Raw genomic sequence first — 20,063 nt, forward strand, 5'->3', positions numbered from 1 at the left:
TAGAGCAGCATCGGCACATCTCAATGTATACCTCAAACACGTACGTATAATAATGTTAATATGTTTCATGGGGCACATTGACTAAAACTACACAATTGGTGTGTGTGTGTGTGTGTGTGTGTGTGTGTGTGTGTGTGTCCATGAACACATGACATAACACCGATATACGTGAAAAGGATGTATTCTAACCCTTACTATAACTGCATAACTTCGGCGGATAGCCTTAAGTACTCTTGGAAATAAAAAAACCCCCTGTTTTGCTGGATTTAATAATCGACACAAAGCATTACGAAGATGTAAATACGAAATAACAAAACAACTTGAAAAGTACTAGTCCGGATTTGCTAGTTTTATCTCAGTGCTCAATACAAAATGTACTTTACAGGAGGTAATTTGTAGGCACTTTCAACATTCAAAAATAAAACTAAGTCCAAATTGACATGGCAGAAACAGGCTATAGGCATTATGCAAATAAGCCTGGAAAAAAGTTATCAAAACAACAATAAAAATAACAGCTATGTTTATGTACATAATAATAATGACATGTAAGTTGTTGCTTGAGAAGGGAATATGTTACTTTTACGTTCTGATATTTTGACGATGATTCACTATCCCACAATGCCACTCACAAATCACTAACCACTGACAAATCACATGCACGCGGGTTTCAAGCACCTGTTTTCACCTGTCGTCAAGGTGTCATAGGTTCTACTAACACCTGGTTATGCTCAGTTTCACAATAGTCTGTTTTGTTCATATTTTTACACACTTTTACGTGTAAAAAGACATAAACACCTTTGATACGCTGTATTTGTGCCAAGGCCCAATTAGTACTAATTGAGTTGTTTGAATATTTATATATTTTGTATATTAACTGCATTTATTTAAAATCTGAGATCGAAAAAAGTTTTTTTCCATTTCCGTGAGCACTTTAGTGGTTAAAGTGTTCGCTTCCCCACATAGGTACAATGTGTGATGCCCAGGTGTCTACTGACGTGATAACTTAATTCAGCACAATTGATAATAAAACACAACGAATTAATAATTTAATACGTTGATTCGTTTCCTGCACTGGAAAGACAACCATGACATCGGTGTACTAAAGTTGAATAAACTATCCATCCGGTTAGAAAGTGACCTTGTGCGTTTCATCAAGTGTACTTGACACGGGTTCGTTCCAGTGATGCAGTACGTGTGCATCTGTGATTAGTTTGTTGATATCTGCTGCTTTTTAAAATCCCCTTACCATATCGGGTTGTTGAAGTTGTGCGGATGAGGAAATCGTGTATTTTTATTTCGGAAATGTAGTCCATCCGGCCCATAATTCACGAACAATATACTAGTATTGATCAAAGGTCCCTTTTGGACATTCAATGCATTAATATCAATCAATATTAGTTATCGCCAAACGCCATTAATTCACATCAGTGGTTTGTAGTCCGTATCTTAATCACATTGAAAATATGTACGCATCTAGTTTTCATGCATGTTGGTTATTACACATTTTCATGATACTGACAACGTTAAAATGTGGCATGGGCATACAAATAAGCTCAACAGTCACACTACGTAACTCCACACTCATGCGGGTTAGAATAGGTCTTCGGCAACCCATGCTTGCCGTACGAGCCTACTAACGGGATCAGATGGTCAGGTTCGCCGACTTGGTTGATGTGTGTCATCGCATCCCCAATTGCGTGGATCGATACTCATGATATCAATCACTGGATTGTCTGATCCAGACTCCATTATTTTCAGACCGCCGTCGTTAAGGTGAATATTGCTGAGTATGGCGTTAAATAACAAACAACTCCACTGCCCTGGTATTCCACTATTTGAACAGTATATTTACTTAGATCGTTAGAACTAAAGAAATTAACGATTTGTCGAAATAAAACATTCGTTTGACCATGTTATAGGGTGACATTCTTTTTCAGAGAACTAAAGGTCGTCATGGTCACTCCCGATGGCGTTACGCGAAGGCAACTCTGTTGTGGTCTGATTTCGAATATTCTTACATATGTTGTGTCTGCTTACATTTAACGTTTATTATTCTCGCCTAGAAATGTAACAATACCTTGTCAGTAGCAAGGAGGTGCATTAGAAGAGAGAATGTGAGTTTTGTGTAGTTTGCATTCAGTGTAACACCTAATACCAGTCATGAGCATGTGTTAGGTTCCTTTCCTGCGAGGTTTTCCTGAAAGGAACCCTTCAATATCTAGAACAATGGGATCATTTCTAATATACAACACCCTTCCAGAACAATGCGAGATCTGCAGAGGTCAACACCACCTGTTTCTCCCAGGCGTGATGGACTTCAGTCCCACAAATGTACACTATTCCAGTCGGCAATATACAAAGAACACAAACAAGGAATTGTGGATTTACAATGTTTATGAGACAATGAGATCCATGATATAATAATCAAATGCATTTTAAAAGAACATAGATAAGAAAAATCTGATCAAAAGGCAGAAATAAAATGTACATCTTCCTTTGGAAACGAGGCATTGTGGAGTGGTTGTTAACAACAATGTCAACTAGTCACAGAAGATGCTGTATGTGACGAGGGGGAGGAAGAGGTGCTGGGTGACCAAAGAATGAGGCAAGGTGATAGGTGGAGGAGGAACAGGAGCAGAGAAAGAAGAACCTACAATACTACAGCAGTAGGCCAGCGAGCTGTCAACGCCAGCTGGCCAACGTACTTGCAACGTACAGGAGACAGACGTCCATGAATTGGCTAGGATCAAGTTACCTGACCTGGCTAAAGCTGGCCTTGCATGGACCGGGCGGGGACAGGGAGTTGCCTCCCTTAGATTACTAGGCACTAACCTTGATGAGGGGATGACATCCTGATACAAAGAACAGCTTTGTAGAGGCTGCATCCCCAATAATGTGAAACTGTTTCAGTACCTCCCTCTCCCCCCATGACTTGAGTGAGACCTCCCTTTAGGGAGATGCTACCTCCCTCTCCCCCTATGACTTGAGTGAGACCTCCCTTTAGGGAGTTTTGGTCCTGCAAGCTACAGCAATCCCAAGCAAACACAGATGAACAAAGGCTATGCCTATGTGAAGCTCAATCCACAATGTCGAACATTCACACATGGCACTATCAACAAAAATGTTTTTGGTCTATTTCAGTGATTTTTCAATCTTTTTTTAAACTTTACATTTCGTCATATTTCCAAGTACACACCAGTTCAACTTACTCATGGAATGGTTTCAGTGTTGTTAAAGATATTTTTTTTGCCATTATAGCAATCAATATCCACGTTTCTGACACGTAGATCCTACACAACGACAAACTGCACAAAATGAGCTGGGATATCTGGTTGGTCCAGTCTCCACCATGTGACACAATCTGCAGCTACTCGTATCACAACACACGTCGTAACCGTGACAACGTGACACGTGATCTAGGATGGAAACATGTTTGATGGTAAGCGAGTGAGCAGAGTGAGCAATGCTGTACGTTCGCTAACATGAGGTCTCAAAGAGCACACAACAACTGGTATTCTCCAATCGTAGCCAATCCATGGGATAATGTTGATTTCTACAGAATTAAAAGATTTTTCAATACATAGACAAACTACTGATGAAACTTCAAGGGAAGATAACTCTAGATACACTAAATGGTAGGGGGAGGTAACTCTAGCCCCTTTAACATGACCAATTGGTAGTATATTACAAAACTGTACAATCTCAACCTAATACTGGAGACAGACCATGTTCGAAATTAGCTGTCAGTCTGTCCATCAGACTGACTGATGCACATTTCCTCAGCTGTTCATGTACAGGCAGATAGCCCTGTACTCAACCCAGTTAGGTGATGAGATAGACCAATGAGTACACTTAGAGAAAGGAAATGAATGTAAGCTCATCTTACAGTCCCCACGTTACTTGGATGTCATCATGGTAACAAACTCTGAAACAAGAAGAAATAGCGGTTATATACAGCACAATACATAGTGTTAAAAAATATTATTGATCCATTTCACATTCCTAAATAACATCAATTATTTAAGAGTTGGAGGGATCCCATACCACTTGACTAAATGTTAACTGTAGATAACAGGACTAGTATTATTTTTTGACATTACTATTTACAAACTAGACTCACTGATAGAAAACAATTTATTCATTTATTTAAAAAAAAGAGACTATTAACATTTAATAACTCGACATTACCATTTACAAACTACAATCTTTGATAGAAAATCCAGGAAAAGCTACATATTTCAACATATTTAGCAGTTCATAAGCAGCCTATTTGTGTAGAATAAATCTTGGTTGAATTGAAAAACAGTTGTTGTTTATACTAAGTACAGATCATATTTATGAATTATTTTCCTTTCTTATCTGGAACTTACCCTCATAATTTACTTGTCCATCACCATCAATATCTGCTTCCCTGATCATTTCATCTACTTCCTCGTCTGTCAACTTCTCGCCCAAGTTTGTCATGACATGCCTCAACTCAGCTGCACTGATGAAACCGTTGCCGTCCTTGTCGAACACTCGGAATGCTTCTCTAATTTCCTCCTCTGAGTCAGTATCCTTCATCTTTCTGGCCATCATTGTCAGGAATTCAGGGAAATCTATTGTTCCATTACCTGAAATAGACATACATCTTCATAACCCTGGCACAAATTTCAAAATGTAAACAAGAGTTACTTCCCTTGGAATGTAAACTACTGCTTTTCTCAACAAATGGGAATGACATAAATGGCTATACTTGCAAGTGAGTGCAATAATCCAGCTGCATCACCACGGCTTATCTTGACCTGGCAAACCAGGGATTGAAATCAAAACCAACATCCAATGTCACCCAGTCCCTCAGCCTTACCACCCAATCCAGAATCAGCTGAGTCCCACAGCCTGACCACCCAATCCACAATCAGCCAAGTCCCACAGCCTGACCACCTTATCCAGAATCAGCCAAGTCCCACAGCCTGACAACCCAATCCAGAATCAGCCAAGTCCCACAGCCTTACCACCCAATCCACATTCAGCCAAGTCCCACAGCCTTATCACCCAATCCACTATCAGCAAAGTCCCACAGCCTGACCACCCAATCCACAATTAGCCAAGTCCCACAGCCTTACCACCCAATCCAGAATCAGCCAAGTCACACCCAATCCACAATCAGCCAAGTCACACACCCTACCACCCAATCCACAATCCATTAGTTTGGCAAGGAGGGAAACTGGACTTTAATAGTTCACTCCCTTGCCTTGGGAAGATGCATCAGTGCTTGGAAGGTGACATTTCAAATGTTTTTATTTTATTTAAGTGACATGAATGAGTGTTATAATGATCATACCATCAGCATCTACTTCGTTGATCATGTCTTGCAACTCTGCCTCTGTTGGGTTCTGACCTAATGACCTCATGACGGTTCCCAACTCCTTGGTTGTGATGGTGCCATCGCCGTCTTTGTCGAAAAGGCTGAAAGCCTCTTTGAATTCTGCAAGACAAATGAAAACATGAAAGTATGATAATATAATAATTTACGAAACAAAGAGTTTAAAATGATGAAAATCAGTAAATTTCAAGGGTTCCCATAGGACATACTTTAGAATATTTGGCACCCAAAAACAGAAAACATGCTTCATTTCCAAGGAAGATTTCCAAGGAAAAACAGCTAGTAATTATAAATCCCAAATGGAAAATCCAAAACAAAAAGTGTCCAGGTTCAAAGAAGAATCTATGACTGATGGGGTGGTGATTACGCTAGTACACACTGCCTTGGCACAGACAATCTCAGTTAATCCCCAGAGCGACTGCCCAGCCACTCCAGCTAATTACATGCTGTAAGTGTTGCTGATACAAGAAATAGCTGACCTCCGTGTCCCTCTCAGCAGGTTGTGTGTAAACCACACACCACCACATCAAACTGTTCCCAGCCACTTACAGCACTACCCTTCTCCCTCAACACAAATATATATCCATCTTCATACATATCACGTTTCACACAGACATGGACCACATGCCCTGAACATGCATTCCTAATGAGAATATCTTCATTTCCAGTCACATGCTCCTCATGATCAGGGCAACATCAGCCTGGGCGTCTGGCTTCAGCTCTAATGGATTAGGCCAAAAAAGAAATACTTTGTTTCAGCAAACTTGCCAACAGACATTGGGAATGTTCCAAAAGGCAATTTTTGTGGTATGACTATTGTAGGCCTATGTTGGAAGTTACAATCATCAAAGGTGTGGAATGGGGACCTGTTTGGTAAAGAATTGTCATATTTTTGTAAAAATAAGTTTTATGAGTTTCCTAATGATCTTAAAATGTCAATGAAAATAAATATTTTTTGAGTGGGCTTGTTGCTGAAAAAATGAATACATTTTTTTTTCATATCCAGTTGTCCTTCCTGAGCCTAACTTATCCAGAAAGTATATCAGAAGGTAAGGAATCTTGTCAGGTATGGAAGCAGACGCCATGAAGCAGACGCAGTGAGGAGGAGGGTTTGGTAAACATGAACCATGTGTATAAGCCCACTTCCTCCCAGCCTCATTCTGGCACTGATTCAAGGTCTTGACTGCATTGTAGTACAAGCAATGACACTCAGTGGTGAGAGAACTCGCCATATTGCCGTACACGCGAAGAAAGCGGTTCTTGTACCACATGTTCAGCTTGTTGAAGCACGGGTAACACGGAACCAGTCAACAGTGCTGGAACCCGACTGGTATTTGGCCTCGTGTTTATATAATAGATATGGAGCTTATTAACACACCCCTGAATGAACACTACATTCAAATATCACCCAGGGCACGGAAGCTGTACAAGCCTAACCCATGTTATTTGCTTACAATGTGGGATTCTCATAAATATTTATGATGTGCAGTTTAACACAGGTATGCCATTGAAAAAACCAAGATGACCTTGGAGCAGATGTGCTTCTGTCATGGATAGCATGATTGATGAGGATTCTGTTGTGATTAGGTTTCAGCATATTAATGAAATATAGCAATATTTTTGTAAAATTCAGAAATGGCTCGCGGAAGCAAAATAAATAGACTTGAAGGACCTGTTTGTAAATGTGATGATGTGGACATGTTTAAAATACTGACTTGACCATTCTGCTTACATTGAATCGTTTAGATATTTAACAGTAGAGCTTAATGGAGCCAGCTCTTACACCTGGCAATAGAATCAGTAAAAAAACCATGACATATGGAACGCTCTACAGGAGAGAAATCCCCAAATATACCAATGCAAATCATAAGTATAAACATATAATGAATAGTGACAATACATTATGCAAATTAGTTGTACATAAACTACCAACACAAGCCAAACACTGCAGGATTGACTTCTCACATTTGGATTGCTTGCTTGATAACAGTGAGAGTATCTATACCTAAATGTCACAGCCATTGTAAAAAGGAAGTTGTATATCCATAGAACTATCTGCCTTGTCCATCATAGCAACTTCTAAATGCCACTTACAGAAGTCAGTCAGTTATGATTAAAGATATTTATTCTCGGTATGAGTTTTCTTTTGTATAACCAAACATGGATGTTTGTAGTGATGACAACTCTCCTCCTAGTCAATCTGGAATCCAATTCAAAATAACATCCAAATCCTTTCTCCTAAGTCACACATTTCTGGCTGACAATAACTACATACTAGTTTATCACTACGACCATCATAAGTGAAATGTGATCTTCTCTTTGTTTCAAAATGAGATCAAATGAAATGTCAAATGTGTCACTGGCATTTTTGTTTCACGTTTTTTCATATTCATTGTAAGAATATGATAATGCTAACTGGAATCAAATTGGAAGAAAAATATCGCCCCTTTGCTTAAATGCTATTGTCAAGCACTGATCTGAATAAAATTCCACTTTTATAGGCTTATCAGTTGGCCAAGGCACAGAAGCACCGACATAACGGTCATGATACTTCAAATGATGCTGCAAGCTGATCGCTATGATAACACTCTGGCATTACATCATCTGAGCATGGAAGGTAATGATTGCCAGCAACCACAACAGCTGAGTGACTCTAAACCCTTGTTTATACTTCCCCAACACAATCAGGGCCAATTTCCTACAAGTCTCCTGCAGTGTGGTGTAATGACTGCAGAGACAACGACCTTGGGCACACGGAGACTGGCCAGTCCCAGCCGGCTTGTGTCACAGCCATTACTCCTCCCTCACTGTTTCTGTGTATTGATTTCCTGGCCGTGAATGTCAGGCTGAAACCTGGCTGACATTTACTGTCTCCCATTAACACTGGTGATCTCAATGAAGCACCCACTAAACACAGACCTAGAAACACTGCTTATTCCTGGGCGATGGCAGCCAGAAGTCTGCCCGGACTGTACTCGCTGACATTAGCCATGATCTGTTTAACACAATATCCTTTTATCACAATGGCAAGAATGTCAAACCAGGTCTTGCACATACAGACCTTACGACCTCCCCTAAATTATTCTTGCATCTTAAGCTGAACAGTAATTTCATTCAAAAGATTTCACACATATACACTACCCAAAAGAAGTTAAAAAAACATTTGATTCTTTCATATCACTATAGTTAATCTGTCATGCCAGGTGTCTCAACCATAGTAATCTGAAAGAGTCAGCAGTTATTCAACTTCTTTTGAGTAGTATACATAAGTTACCTCAGTAAGAAGTGACAAAAGGGATCAGGTGGTCAGGTTCGCTGACTTGGTTGATGCATGTCATTGTATCCCAAGTGCATGGATCGATGCTCATGATGTCAATCAATGGAATGTCTGGCCCAGACTTGATTATTTCCAGACCGCCGCTATATAGCCTGAATATAGCTGAGTGTGGCGTTAGTACATGTAACAAACAGTATATGCTGCCCATAATGTTTGATATATGCCAATCATCAGTTAAAACACACTGAACTGATAACCTTTTGCTGAAAATAAGGCTTTCCCCTGAAACAATTTGAGACATTGTGAAGCTGTGTTAAACCTCTGGCACCTTTCAAATGATGCTGAGTTATTCATTATTTCTATTTATTATTCCAGGTATGTCACAGTGTCCTGAAAACAATCAAGTCTAGACCCTGAAAACACTGATGCAAGACATTAGACAATTGCGAGTGAGTGAGTGAGTGAATGAGTGAGTGAGTTGGGTTTAACTCAGCTTTTAACAGTATTCCAGTTATATCGCGGTGTGTCAGCTTATTGTGGGAGGAAAGCCTGAAGTGATGCAGGTCTCAGACGTTTACCACTTCAGTGAAACCCACGAGCACGGGTATGGTGCTGACAAACCTAGAAACATAATCGGGGCGAACCTGGATTCGAACCCACTATCATAGGTTTCTGGCGTGCCCAAGGGACGCAACTCTGCACAGCGAATCGCGGCGCCTTAGACGACTGGGCCACCCGTGCCCCCTTAGACCATTGTGCCTAAAGCCCACTCTACTTGACCATCGATTTGCACTTTGAGTTCCTAGTTAATGAGGTTGCTCTGTAATATCAGAGGTGTGCAACGTCTTAGACAACTAACCTATATGTACTGAGAAAGACTACGCAATAACCCAAGGTGTGATATCCCACTCCACACTTTGTCACAGATCCGAGAACTGTAGATCAATTTTCAGGGCATGGTACACTCAGCTTGTTACAGACACGTGGCTGTTGGGCTTCAGAACTCCAGACATTGATATTCTCAACACAACAGCGACTCCAGCCTTTAATCATCAACATAATAGACCAACATCTGCTTGTGTGTCGGACAGCTGTGGTAAACATTTCCATCATGTAAGGACAAAAATATAATTCTTGTGTTTCTGGTTTCTGGAATTGTTGTGAAAGGCATCAAAACCATTATCAACATTATGTGTTTGTTTTCCCCTTTCTGCACACCCATACCTGAAATAAAAGTATCCATGATGTTTTTTGGTCTAAGTGACACACTTCCTGGCCATACATTCAAAATGGCTGTTTCCCAACGAACGACTGCATGTCATTAATGTGAATATTTCATACATGACCTTATGAGAAGACTATTACTGAAAATACACAGAATTAAACATTATGGATAGGTCCAACTTCTGTTTCTACACTCAGAATGTAATACTTTCAATGAAATATATATATTGGGCATATACTGTATTACATACATAAAAACTTATTATTGCATGAGTAAAATGTTTAAAAATATATATTTCAAGTTAATTATATTTTTACCACAGTGTTTTATAAAATACAACCTAATCCAGACTTCGTGTTGACTTAGCCAGATGTTTAGTTCATATAATCAGATGTGTAAATGGTAACAACAGGATACACATCCATGTGAGGAAGTCACACCCACAAGTTCTTGTGGCCATCTGTCATCCTGGTCTGCATCAGCGAAAAGCGATAACTAGCAATAACACAACATGCCTGATTAACTAGTTATGGTTCATACCTGTATCAAGTGTAACTGACATTACTGTATTGAATTTCTACCATTACTTGTGGAAAGTCGGACATAAACTATTCAACCCTGTTGACATTATCGGGACAGATCGTCACTAATGACGGTCTGCGGTCTTCGTGGGTTTGCTAGGTGGTCTGTGTGAATGTGCTTGGTCGTCTGTGTGGCTGCCTGGTGGTCTTCGTGGGGTTCCTTGTACGTCTGTGTGGGGCAAGTCGGTGATCTTTGTGGGGCAGGTCGGTGGTCTGTGTGGGGCAGGTCGGTGATATTTGTGGGGTAGGTCTGTGGTCTGTGTGGGGCAGGTCGGTGATATTTGTGGGGTAGGTCTGTGGTCCGTGGGGCAGGTCAGTGATCCTTGTTGGGTAGGTCTATGGTCTGTGTGGGGCAGGTCGGTGATATTTGTGGGGTAGGTCTGTGGTCTGTGGGGCAGGTCGGTGATATTTGTGGGGTAGGTCTGTGGTCTGTGTGGGGCAGGTCGGTGATCTTTGTGGGGTAGGTCTGTGGTCTGTGTGGGGCAGGTCGGTGATATTTGTGGGGTAGGTCTGTGGTCTGTGTGGGGCAGGTCTGTGGTCTGTGGGGCAGGTCAGTGATCCTTGTTGGGTAGGTCTGTGGTCTGTGTGGGGCAAGTCGGTGATCTTTGTGGGGTAGGTCTGTGGGGCAGGTCGGTGATCTTTGTTGGGTAGGTCTGTGGTCTTAGTGGGGCAGGTCAGTGATCTTTGTGGGGTAGGTCTGTGGTCTGTGTTGGGCAGGTCGGTGATCTTTGTTGGGTAGGTCTGTGGTCTTAGTGGGGCAGGTTGGTGGTCTGTGTGTGGCTGCCTGGTGGTCTTAGTGGGATAGGTCTGAGGTCTGTGTCGTTGCTTGGTTACCTGTGTGGGATAGGTCTGAGGTCTGTGTGGTTGCTCGGTTACCTGTGTTAGGCAGGTCGGTGGTCTGCATAGGATTGCTTGTGGTCTGTGTGAGGTAGTCGCTTGTCTTGTGCGTGGTAAGTTTATGGACTGTGTGGGATAGTCGCTTGTCGTGTGCGTGGTAACTCTATGGTCTGTGTGGGGTAGTTGCTTGTCTTGTGCGTGGTAAGTCTATGGTCTGTGTGGGGTAGGACGATGTTCTGCGTAGTTTTGACTGCACATAAGCTCTGAGTTTGACTCCCTGATTGGGTATACTTTATAATTTTAGCATTGCATTTGATGCAATAATGTAAAATATGAATGAAAACCTCTTTCTCTTTAGTTGCCCTATTATGAGTAAAATACAAGTCATCTCGACCAAGCTATCACACAAATCACAACCATATTAACATGAATAGGGAAATTATTAGTTTCAGTTTGTGAATTTTATTGACATTTGCTGCAGTTTTGTGCCAAATATGAGCCTCGGGGCAGGTCATGATAAACTCATGATTGATTAACCCCTTTGTCACATGATGTAAACTGCCTAAACTCATATAACCAATCCACTGCTTTGAGTGGCACATCAGATTTCACTGGTGCTAGTTATTGCCCTAAATATTACTTTTGATACTTGAAGCTTTATTATTATTATTATTATGATTTTAACTCTTCTTATGACATGATTATAGAACAGTGTCAGATGATAATTTGCTCTCTTGAAGCTAATGTGAACAGACAGATAGACAGAGCCCCTCTGATTTCATGTGCATTGCCCACTTTTCAATGACACATTAATAATGACTTAATCATTTTGATTGTCATGTTTTTTTAAATTACAGTACCCTGAGGCACTAGAGGTAGTACACAACAGCGCTAGACAGTATCTTAAGGCACACAAGGTAGTATGCGAAGGCACTAGAGGTAGTACACAACAGCGCTAGACAGTATAATAATGCACACAAGGTAGTATGCGAAGGCACTAGAGGTAGTACACAACAGCGCTAGAGAGTATAATAATGCACACAAGGTAGTATGCGAAGGCACTAGAGGTAGTACACAACAGCACTAGACAGTATAATAATGCACACAAGGTAGTATGCGAAGGCACTAGAGGTAGTACATGACAGCGCTAGACAGTATAATAATGCACACAAGGTAGTATGCGACGGCACTAGAGGTAGTACATGACAGCGCTAGACAGTATAATAATGCACACAAGGTAGTATGCGACGGCACTAGAGGTAGTACATGACAGCGCTAGACAGTATAATAATGCACACAAAGTAGTATGCGAAGGCACTAGAGGTAGTACATGACAGCGCTAGACAGTATGATAATGCACACAAGGTAGTATGCGAAGGCACTAGAGGTAGTACATGACAGCGCTAGACAGTATAATAATGCACACAAGGTAGTATGCAAAGGCACTAGAGGTAGTACATGACAGCGCTAGACAGTATGATAATGCACACAAGGTAGTATGCAAAGGCACTAGAAGTAGTACATGACAGCGCTAGACAGTATAATAATGCACACAAGGTAGTATGCGAAGGCACTAGAGGTAGTACACGACAGCGCTAGACAGTATAATAATGCACACAAGGTAGTATGCGAAGGCACTAGAGGTAGTACATGACAGCGCTAGACAGTATAATAATGCACACAAGGTAGTATGCGAAGGCACTAGAGGTAGTACAAGACAGCGCTAGACAGTATAATAATGCACACAAGGTAGTATGCGAAGGCACTAGAAGTAGAGTACTACAGCTGTAAGGGAATTACTGACATTATATATTGTTTGTCCCGTGTTCCCAGGAACACCAGACTAGTAAACACTGCACCCAACTATGTGATGAGACGAAAGAGGTATGTTGCTGCTTCCAATAATTTGTGTTGGCTACTTCTTAAACAAATGAGAATATGCAACATGTCAATCAATGTTGTGTCTGGTTGCCAGGCAACAACAGTGCCACAGCTACACAGCAACCAGTACTTTGTCTCCCAGCATAATAGTCTGGCATGTCCCCCCCCTCCCCCTTCCAGATCAGGTTCACTGATAGCCCAGCTTGTCCCATTAACCCGTCCTTCAAGACATTAGCATGATTAGCCACAGGTTGTGAATACCCATGACAAAGGCCCATCAACAAAGTCTGTCATTGTCAGATTGTCTGCAGCGCTGTATTAAACACTTCAGTGAATCCCTATCAAGCAGTACACCCGAGCACTACTCATGAAACAAGACACAGTCTCACAATGAATGGCTTGCCAGGTATAAGTCTGTTCTTGTCGTTGCAGTCACCGATTCATGTAAGCTACTTGTACAATACAATACACCAGTATTATTTTAGTGATGTTTTAACATGGGATATTAATTTTAATACATTAAATTTAATAAAAAAAACCCAGTCCAATCTAAAATGCTATAAAATTCATATTTGGTATTGTGGATAGATATTTTAATTTGACTGTTGGTCTGCACTCTCCTGAAAGAATCCGCCCAGGTATCCTTTGGGCTTGTGATCTTTCTGTGTTCTGAGATAGGTTTCACATTTTCCTATTAATGGCCAACACTATACAAAATTACAAAACACTTCTAAATTAATTGGTTAGTAAACTTTTTCAAACATTAACCCAGCCTTCAAACTTCATGCTAACCTACAACTAAATTGTGCTGAGGACACGAAAATCAGAGTTGGTAGTCCTTTATAATTTTAAACCAGTTCTCAATGCTTCAAATTGGAACTGAAAATGTAAACACAGCAAATATTTTGGTTTTGTTCAAGCATTACTCACTGAAAAATGCTTTGGACTTGTGAAATAGTTTCCACTGGTCCTCTAGACTAGTCTTAAAAATAATAATTAAAGGCTGGTAATCTGTGCTGTACCTGTTTAAACATATTTGAGTTAACCGTTTCTTGTGTCCCAGACCGGTAAAGACTAATAAATAATGTTTGGTTTGTTTGTCTGGGTGCCGTTGTACAAAGCGATCTTAGCGCTAAGGTGATCGTAACTCCCATACCTTAACATAGACTTACAACAGTCGTAGCGCTAAGGTTTTGTACAACGGCACCCTGGGCTGTACATGCTCCCCACTCATAGGATGCTTGTCGGTCTTACCACGGCCACATGGACAGGAGAGAGCCCCCAGCTCAGATCCATAATCAGTCGGTTTGGGTAATGATAGTCATATTTCAGCTGACTTTGATTATGTGGATTGAGCTGTTCTGTTGCCATGGAAACATGATTGTTCACAGGCCACCTGTGGCTCGTTTCATTTATTTCTTTTATCACATTATTAACTGCGTTGTTGACACTGATGCATCAATATATCATTGTGCCAAAAAAAGAAGTATTAGATAGTTGATAAAAAACCCCAACCCAGATTGTGTTTCTTTATGAACATATTCTTGTTTGATTATACAGAAGGGAATATTATATAACAGATGCATCTTTCACAGATAATATTGATCCTGTCACACAGAAAACTTAACAAAATAGGGCAACCTGTTTAATATATATATATATCATCTACTTGGACTATTAGGGGCGGTCAGGTAGCCTAGTGGTTAAAGCGTTCGCTCGTCACGCCGAAGACCCGGGTTCGATTCCCGACATGGGTACAATGTGTGAAACCCATTTCTGGTGTCCCCTGCCGTGATATTGCTGAAATATTGCTAAAAGCGGCGTAAAACGAGCCTCATTCATTTTAGTTTTAAGTATTTGTAGGAAGGCGAATTGTGATGTACTTTGAAGTTTCTTGTTGTTTTACTCGTGTTATTTAAGGGAGTATGGTGGAGGTGTTGCGTAAAAAACTGACCTGTGTTCACCAGTTTTAGCTGAGGGTTGAAACCCCCGTTAATCTAAAACCTATTACGGATCTGCCTTCACTTTACCTTTATCTGTGTAATTGAAACATTAACGCATATATTTTAATTAAGATAAATAATTTGCTGATGTTATGTGAACCACATTCTAAATTTCTTCCTACGTCCCGAGGTTACAGTTATTTGTGTCATGCTGGTTTCATGGAAACAATCAGCAACAAAGGCAGGAGAAGTTTATTTTCTTGGAAACTTTGACAAGGAACCATAAGAATTGTCAGCCATGCAAGGCGCAGCAAACCATGCATGAACATTTTAAAAATTATATTTATAAAACCTTTTTTGTGTAAGACTTATTGCTTGCATCCAGTGTAGTGTACATTCGTTGTAACATATCATGTAAGTTCCATAAAACAACGGAAAATATATTTAATGCTGTCGTCCACTATTGATATGACTCTACCCAAGGTTTAACTTGTGAAACACCTGCACCTCTCATTGTTTAAGTCAATTGGACAGGGGATAAATATGCAGAACGCAACTGCCATTAGTGTACAATAATGTTCCACCCGTTAAAAAGTTGCCTTCATGCGAATAAACCAGAGCTCATACAAATACTTATAACTATGATGTAAACTATTAATATTAAACTCTGGTAATCCTGGACAGGGTAACATTGTTGCCTATCAAACCACACTGTCTAATTTTGTTATATCCTAGGCAAGTGTTGTATAACAACCTTTGTAAGACTAGACTCACAGCAGGGGTGCAGCCACTGCGTGGCAAGGGACATGGAAAACTGACAACCCTGGAATAAAGTGACAGATGGTCCATTCATTGTCAGTGTGGGATCAATGCATTGTACAGTGCGAATTGTAAAACAATTCGTCACAATAGATCAGCCTGGCTGTATTCGACAACTTGGAATAAAACTATTTATTGTGGGATATTTAGGAAATAGTCTGTTTATGTTATTAAATATGAGTTTACACATGTACAATCCCTGTAAGATTTTGAGGCAGGGGTGGGGGAATGTGTCCCCAGCTATTTCTTGTTGGAGCAGCCATTGTTGATGAGACCCGATCTTACCTGCAATCTGCTCTTCAGTCAACTGGTCCGCCTGCAAACAGACAAAGGAAACAATTAGTCGATAATCCATTATCACCTGGCCGTATACAGTGGCTAAAGGGCAGGTGTGCGGACACAAAGAGATTCATCTGACAAAGAAATTATGAGGAATAATCACCAAAATGTGGAGTTTACTCAGCTGCCTTTTCCAATCAAATATTTAAATATTCAGTTTAGATATTGTCAGATATTAATATTAATGATAACAAAACATAGATATTAATAATGATGAAGATGAAGATGATGATGATGATGATGATTGATAACATGGAATATGAACTTACAACCAAGACTCCTGAATGGGTTTAGAAAATATAACAGCTTAGTTGCACGGCTGAACAGATAGGACAGTGCATGTTATAGCTTGATCTACAATCTTGTAAATCTTGGCAAGAGGCTCTGTAACTAAATCCTATTCATATCTCCTACAGTCATGTCACAAGGTTTTCAGTCATGCTTCAGTGATTCTCTCCCAGATAACACCAGGTCAAGTTTTTTACAAGTACAAATTGAGTTCAGCAAAACTAATTTCAAAGTAATATTATCCCTTTATCTTAATAACAACCACATGAATATGTGGATAATGAACATTAATCCCCGAAAACTAAATATGTTATCAATAGTTCACAAAGTCAATAAAAGTGGTATCAAGTAAAGATAATCATATCATTTCTTCAATTTCCCAGCAAATTTCAAAATATCAATGTTTTCTTAAATAATACATTGAAATGTGGAAACCATGAAAATTTACAATGATGCTTGGCACTTTCTGATCTCTTAAGAGACAAGGCATTTTAAGGAGTCAGTACATTGTCAATTATTCCCTTGTGTTTGTCACATGGCCTATTTGACAGTGCTGTGGTATGACATGCAACTAACTAGGCCACATATGTGAGGCATTTCCCTTCCGTTCTAACACCAGTCAGTATAACTAGACACATGGAAATACCCCCTCAACCTCTCAACAGGAAGGAAGAACAGGTTACCATGGCAACATGTCAACCCACACCATGTCTGTGGGCTGTACAGTACAGCAGATAGGGAGGCTTTGGAATGCTATAAATTGTAGCAAAATGTAAACAAATCGTGTCCATTTTGTATAACATTGTGTGTACATTATTCTAAAAATATAACAAATTTGGACATTAAGTCTTACCAGTGTGTCTCATAAATCAAAACGAGTGTCAATGTTAACCCAATATTACATTTCGAACAGTAATGTAATTTGAATTAAGATCCACCAATAACGATTTTTTTGTTATTCCAAGACCATTTTACGGGACAAGAATTTAGCCTGGCATATTGGTATTAGTTCCTAAATGCCGACCACGCCTAACAGTGGTGCGACACGTTGAAGAACTGGAGCATTGACTTGTTGCTGTGTCACAAGTTTCTCTGACACTGGAATATTTAAACCTTTTAACTTACTGAGTCATCAACTCACGCCCTTGCTGGACTCCCAAGAGGTTGCTAAATAATGGTACGTGTACCTTATCATCTGGTTATGATTCCATTGGCGGCAATTAGCGTAAAATAAAATTTACGTTTTGAATTGTTCAACTGCAGACATCGAAAAACTATTTCTCATAATTATTAAAACAGACGTTATATGCTTCCCCACAAAGTTGGTATTTGGTCATGGTTGTTCGGTTAGTTGAGTTTCTGTAACCTGATGGTCGTACTCGGTACTTAAACTACGATTTGACATAAATTACAAATGGTCCATCTATCAAAAAGCATCATAGTATATTAATATGCGTGTGTCATTTTCCTTACATCGTGTTGCTTAACATCAGTATTAAGTTTACAATGTTAAGTCTTAATAGAACGATGTAACCCATTTAACGATATCGCAAAATGGTCGACAACGTGATTCCACTTTATGAACAATAACATATATCAAATAAACAAGATACCAAGACCATATATTTATCATGGAAATGCATGAATAAACAATTTTCAATAGTAAATATTGCTTTTTATTAGCCTTATTCACTGAAAGCCAAGTCGACTATTAAACATTCTTCCGCATTTTGCCGACATGACAGTTACAACGCGCCAAGATCTCATGCTGATGAACATGAAAGAAAATAAACACATAATCCTTAAGTTTAATCATTGTACTTGAGGAAAAAGTCAGTTTTGACCATTGATGCCATGAAAAAATGCACTTACCATTGCAGATTAAACAGATAGCAATTCTAATGCGGTACTAAAGTCTCTATCCGTTCTTCCGACACTGGGCGAGTAGACGATGCTTTCCTTCTATTCCTGCGCCTTGGTGAGAGCGGCTTCCGAAACTGGTCAAAATATACAATATGCTGCAAGAAACTGGACTTATATGAATAAACCTTTCGGTTTCTGAAGAACTGTGGCAAACACTGGCTTCAGACGGCTAAATGACGAATCTGTATCGAGGAACTACTTCGTGTCAATTAACATAGGCTTCACATTTCGGTCATTCGGTTGGAGTCGGGCGCGAGTGTTGTTAACGTTAAATCTTTGTAACGACGCTTGTGATTGGCTCGCAGGCACCTGCAATGCGACAGTTAGCACTGCGGCAAACTGTATCTGCCATGGCAAAATGGCGCGGGAAGCAAGGGGCATGGTGACGCGAGCTATTGTTGTGTCAGTAACGTTATTGATAGGTATGCTTCGATCTTGTTTTAACAATTCACAATGCGTTGTTGGTAGTTTATTTGCCCCGTCACACAACAGCTGTCTGCATGGGCCCTTGTTTTCAAATAAGCCTAAACTAACGAGTAATTGATTTTTGCTGGAGAGTTTCACTCCCTGATGTTGCGGCAACGGGGCAGTTACTATTATGTCTGTCACTGCGTGTAAACGGCTGATCGGATGACAAAGCCCCACTCCTCAGTCCCCACTTTCAGTTTTGTTGACAACAAGGATGCTAACATTAGCACGCGAGTCGGTTACCTTAGGAGACAAGAGGTATCACAGGAACTACTTTTGATAATATGATTCCATCATGTTTGGACTATATTTAACAGAGAAAATATCTGTTTGATTATGAAATATGGTCAATGACGACCAGTTTAGATTTGTTTATAACATGTCCTTGACTGATAACAATTTTGGACTTTAACCGGTTAACCAACCAAACAAACAACAACATCGGATGACTGTCACCATGTTCAGGATATCAGATAACATTTGTCTAGTATCAGCTTGCTCACTCACTCCTAGACTAACATCTAGTCTCTGAAATGAACATATCGTACAGAAAAAAACAGTTGTTCAGTTATCTTAATAAAAATATAATAAAAGGGAACCCAGTGACTCTTTAGACTTGCCAAACATTATAGACTTGCATGGGCTGTATTTGATATATATTTGTATCAGGGTCTGTCAGACAGACTAACTCACTCCTAATAATCAGCAGCCGAGAAGTTCGTCACACCTCAACATGCCTTTGAGTTTAATAAAACACCAACTTGAAAAAAACAGCATCGACATGTTAATCTTGTCGATTCGTGTTGTGGAAGAGACGTTGATGATATTTCTTCTTTACTTAAAGCGTATTTCATTTTTGGTTCAGCGTTCATGCAACATTAAACGGAAGGAGGAGCATTAACACAATAAATATGTTATGCATACGGATATTATTTCTATGTGTTCCATAAACGGATTCGTTTACATCCGTGACATGAGGATATGTTTTGAGTGTCAGTGTAAACTGATCTTCTAAGGATGATAGAGATAGGCTAAAATGCTTCTAAAACAGGTGGAGAGGTGAGGTATATAGAGGAAAGTGTATAGACTGCCCTACATAATTACGGAAAACCTTTAC

The 20,063-nt window shown here is 40.0% G+C and overlaps 1 protein-coding gene across 1 annotated transcript; it reads right to left on the minus strand.

Moving 5' to 3' along the window:
* Nucleotides 1–2,376: 2,376 nt before the first annotated feature.
* Nucleotides 2,377–18,711, minus strand: LOC124118522 (calmodulin). The gene is made up of 5 exons (XM_046480672.2): nt 18,428–18,711; nt 16,214–16,244; nt 5,324–5,467; nt 4,371–4,613; nt 2,377–3,925 (listed from the first exon to the last, which is right to left on the minus strand). Exons 1-5 carry the CDS (start codon nt 18,428–18,430, stop codon nt 3,897–3,899), a joined length of 450 nt encoding a protein of 149 aa, XP_046336628.1. The 5' UTR covers nt 18,431–18,711; the 3' UTR covers nt 2,377–3,896.
* Nucleotides 18,712–20,063: the final 1,352 nt, after the last annotated feature.

The sequence above is a fragment of the Haliotis rufescens genome, unplaced genomic scaffold, assembly GCF_023055435.1.
Source record: "Haliotis rufescens isolate VD_foot unplaced genomic scaffold, xgHalRufe1.0.p SCAF_3, whole genome shotgun sequence".
Classification (NCBI taxonomy): domain Eukaryota; kingdom Metazoa; phylum Mollusca; class Gastropoda; order Lepetellida; family Haliotidae; genus Haliotis; species Haliotis rufescens.

What these genes read in the sequence shown, in the direction of transcription:
- LOC124118522 (XM_046480672.2), bottom strand. An exon ending in CAACGAAGTAGATGCTGATG is followed by an intron (nt 4,614 to 5,323) that starts GTATGATCATTA and finishes TGTCTATTTCAG; the next exon opens with GTAATGGAACAATAGATTTC. An exon ending in TGGACAAGTAAATTATGAGG is followed by an intron (nt 3,926 to 4,370) that starts GTAAGTTCCAGA and finishes TTCTTGTTTCAG; the next exon opens with AGTTTGTTACCATGATGACA.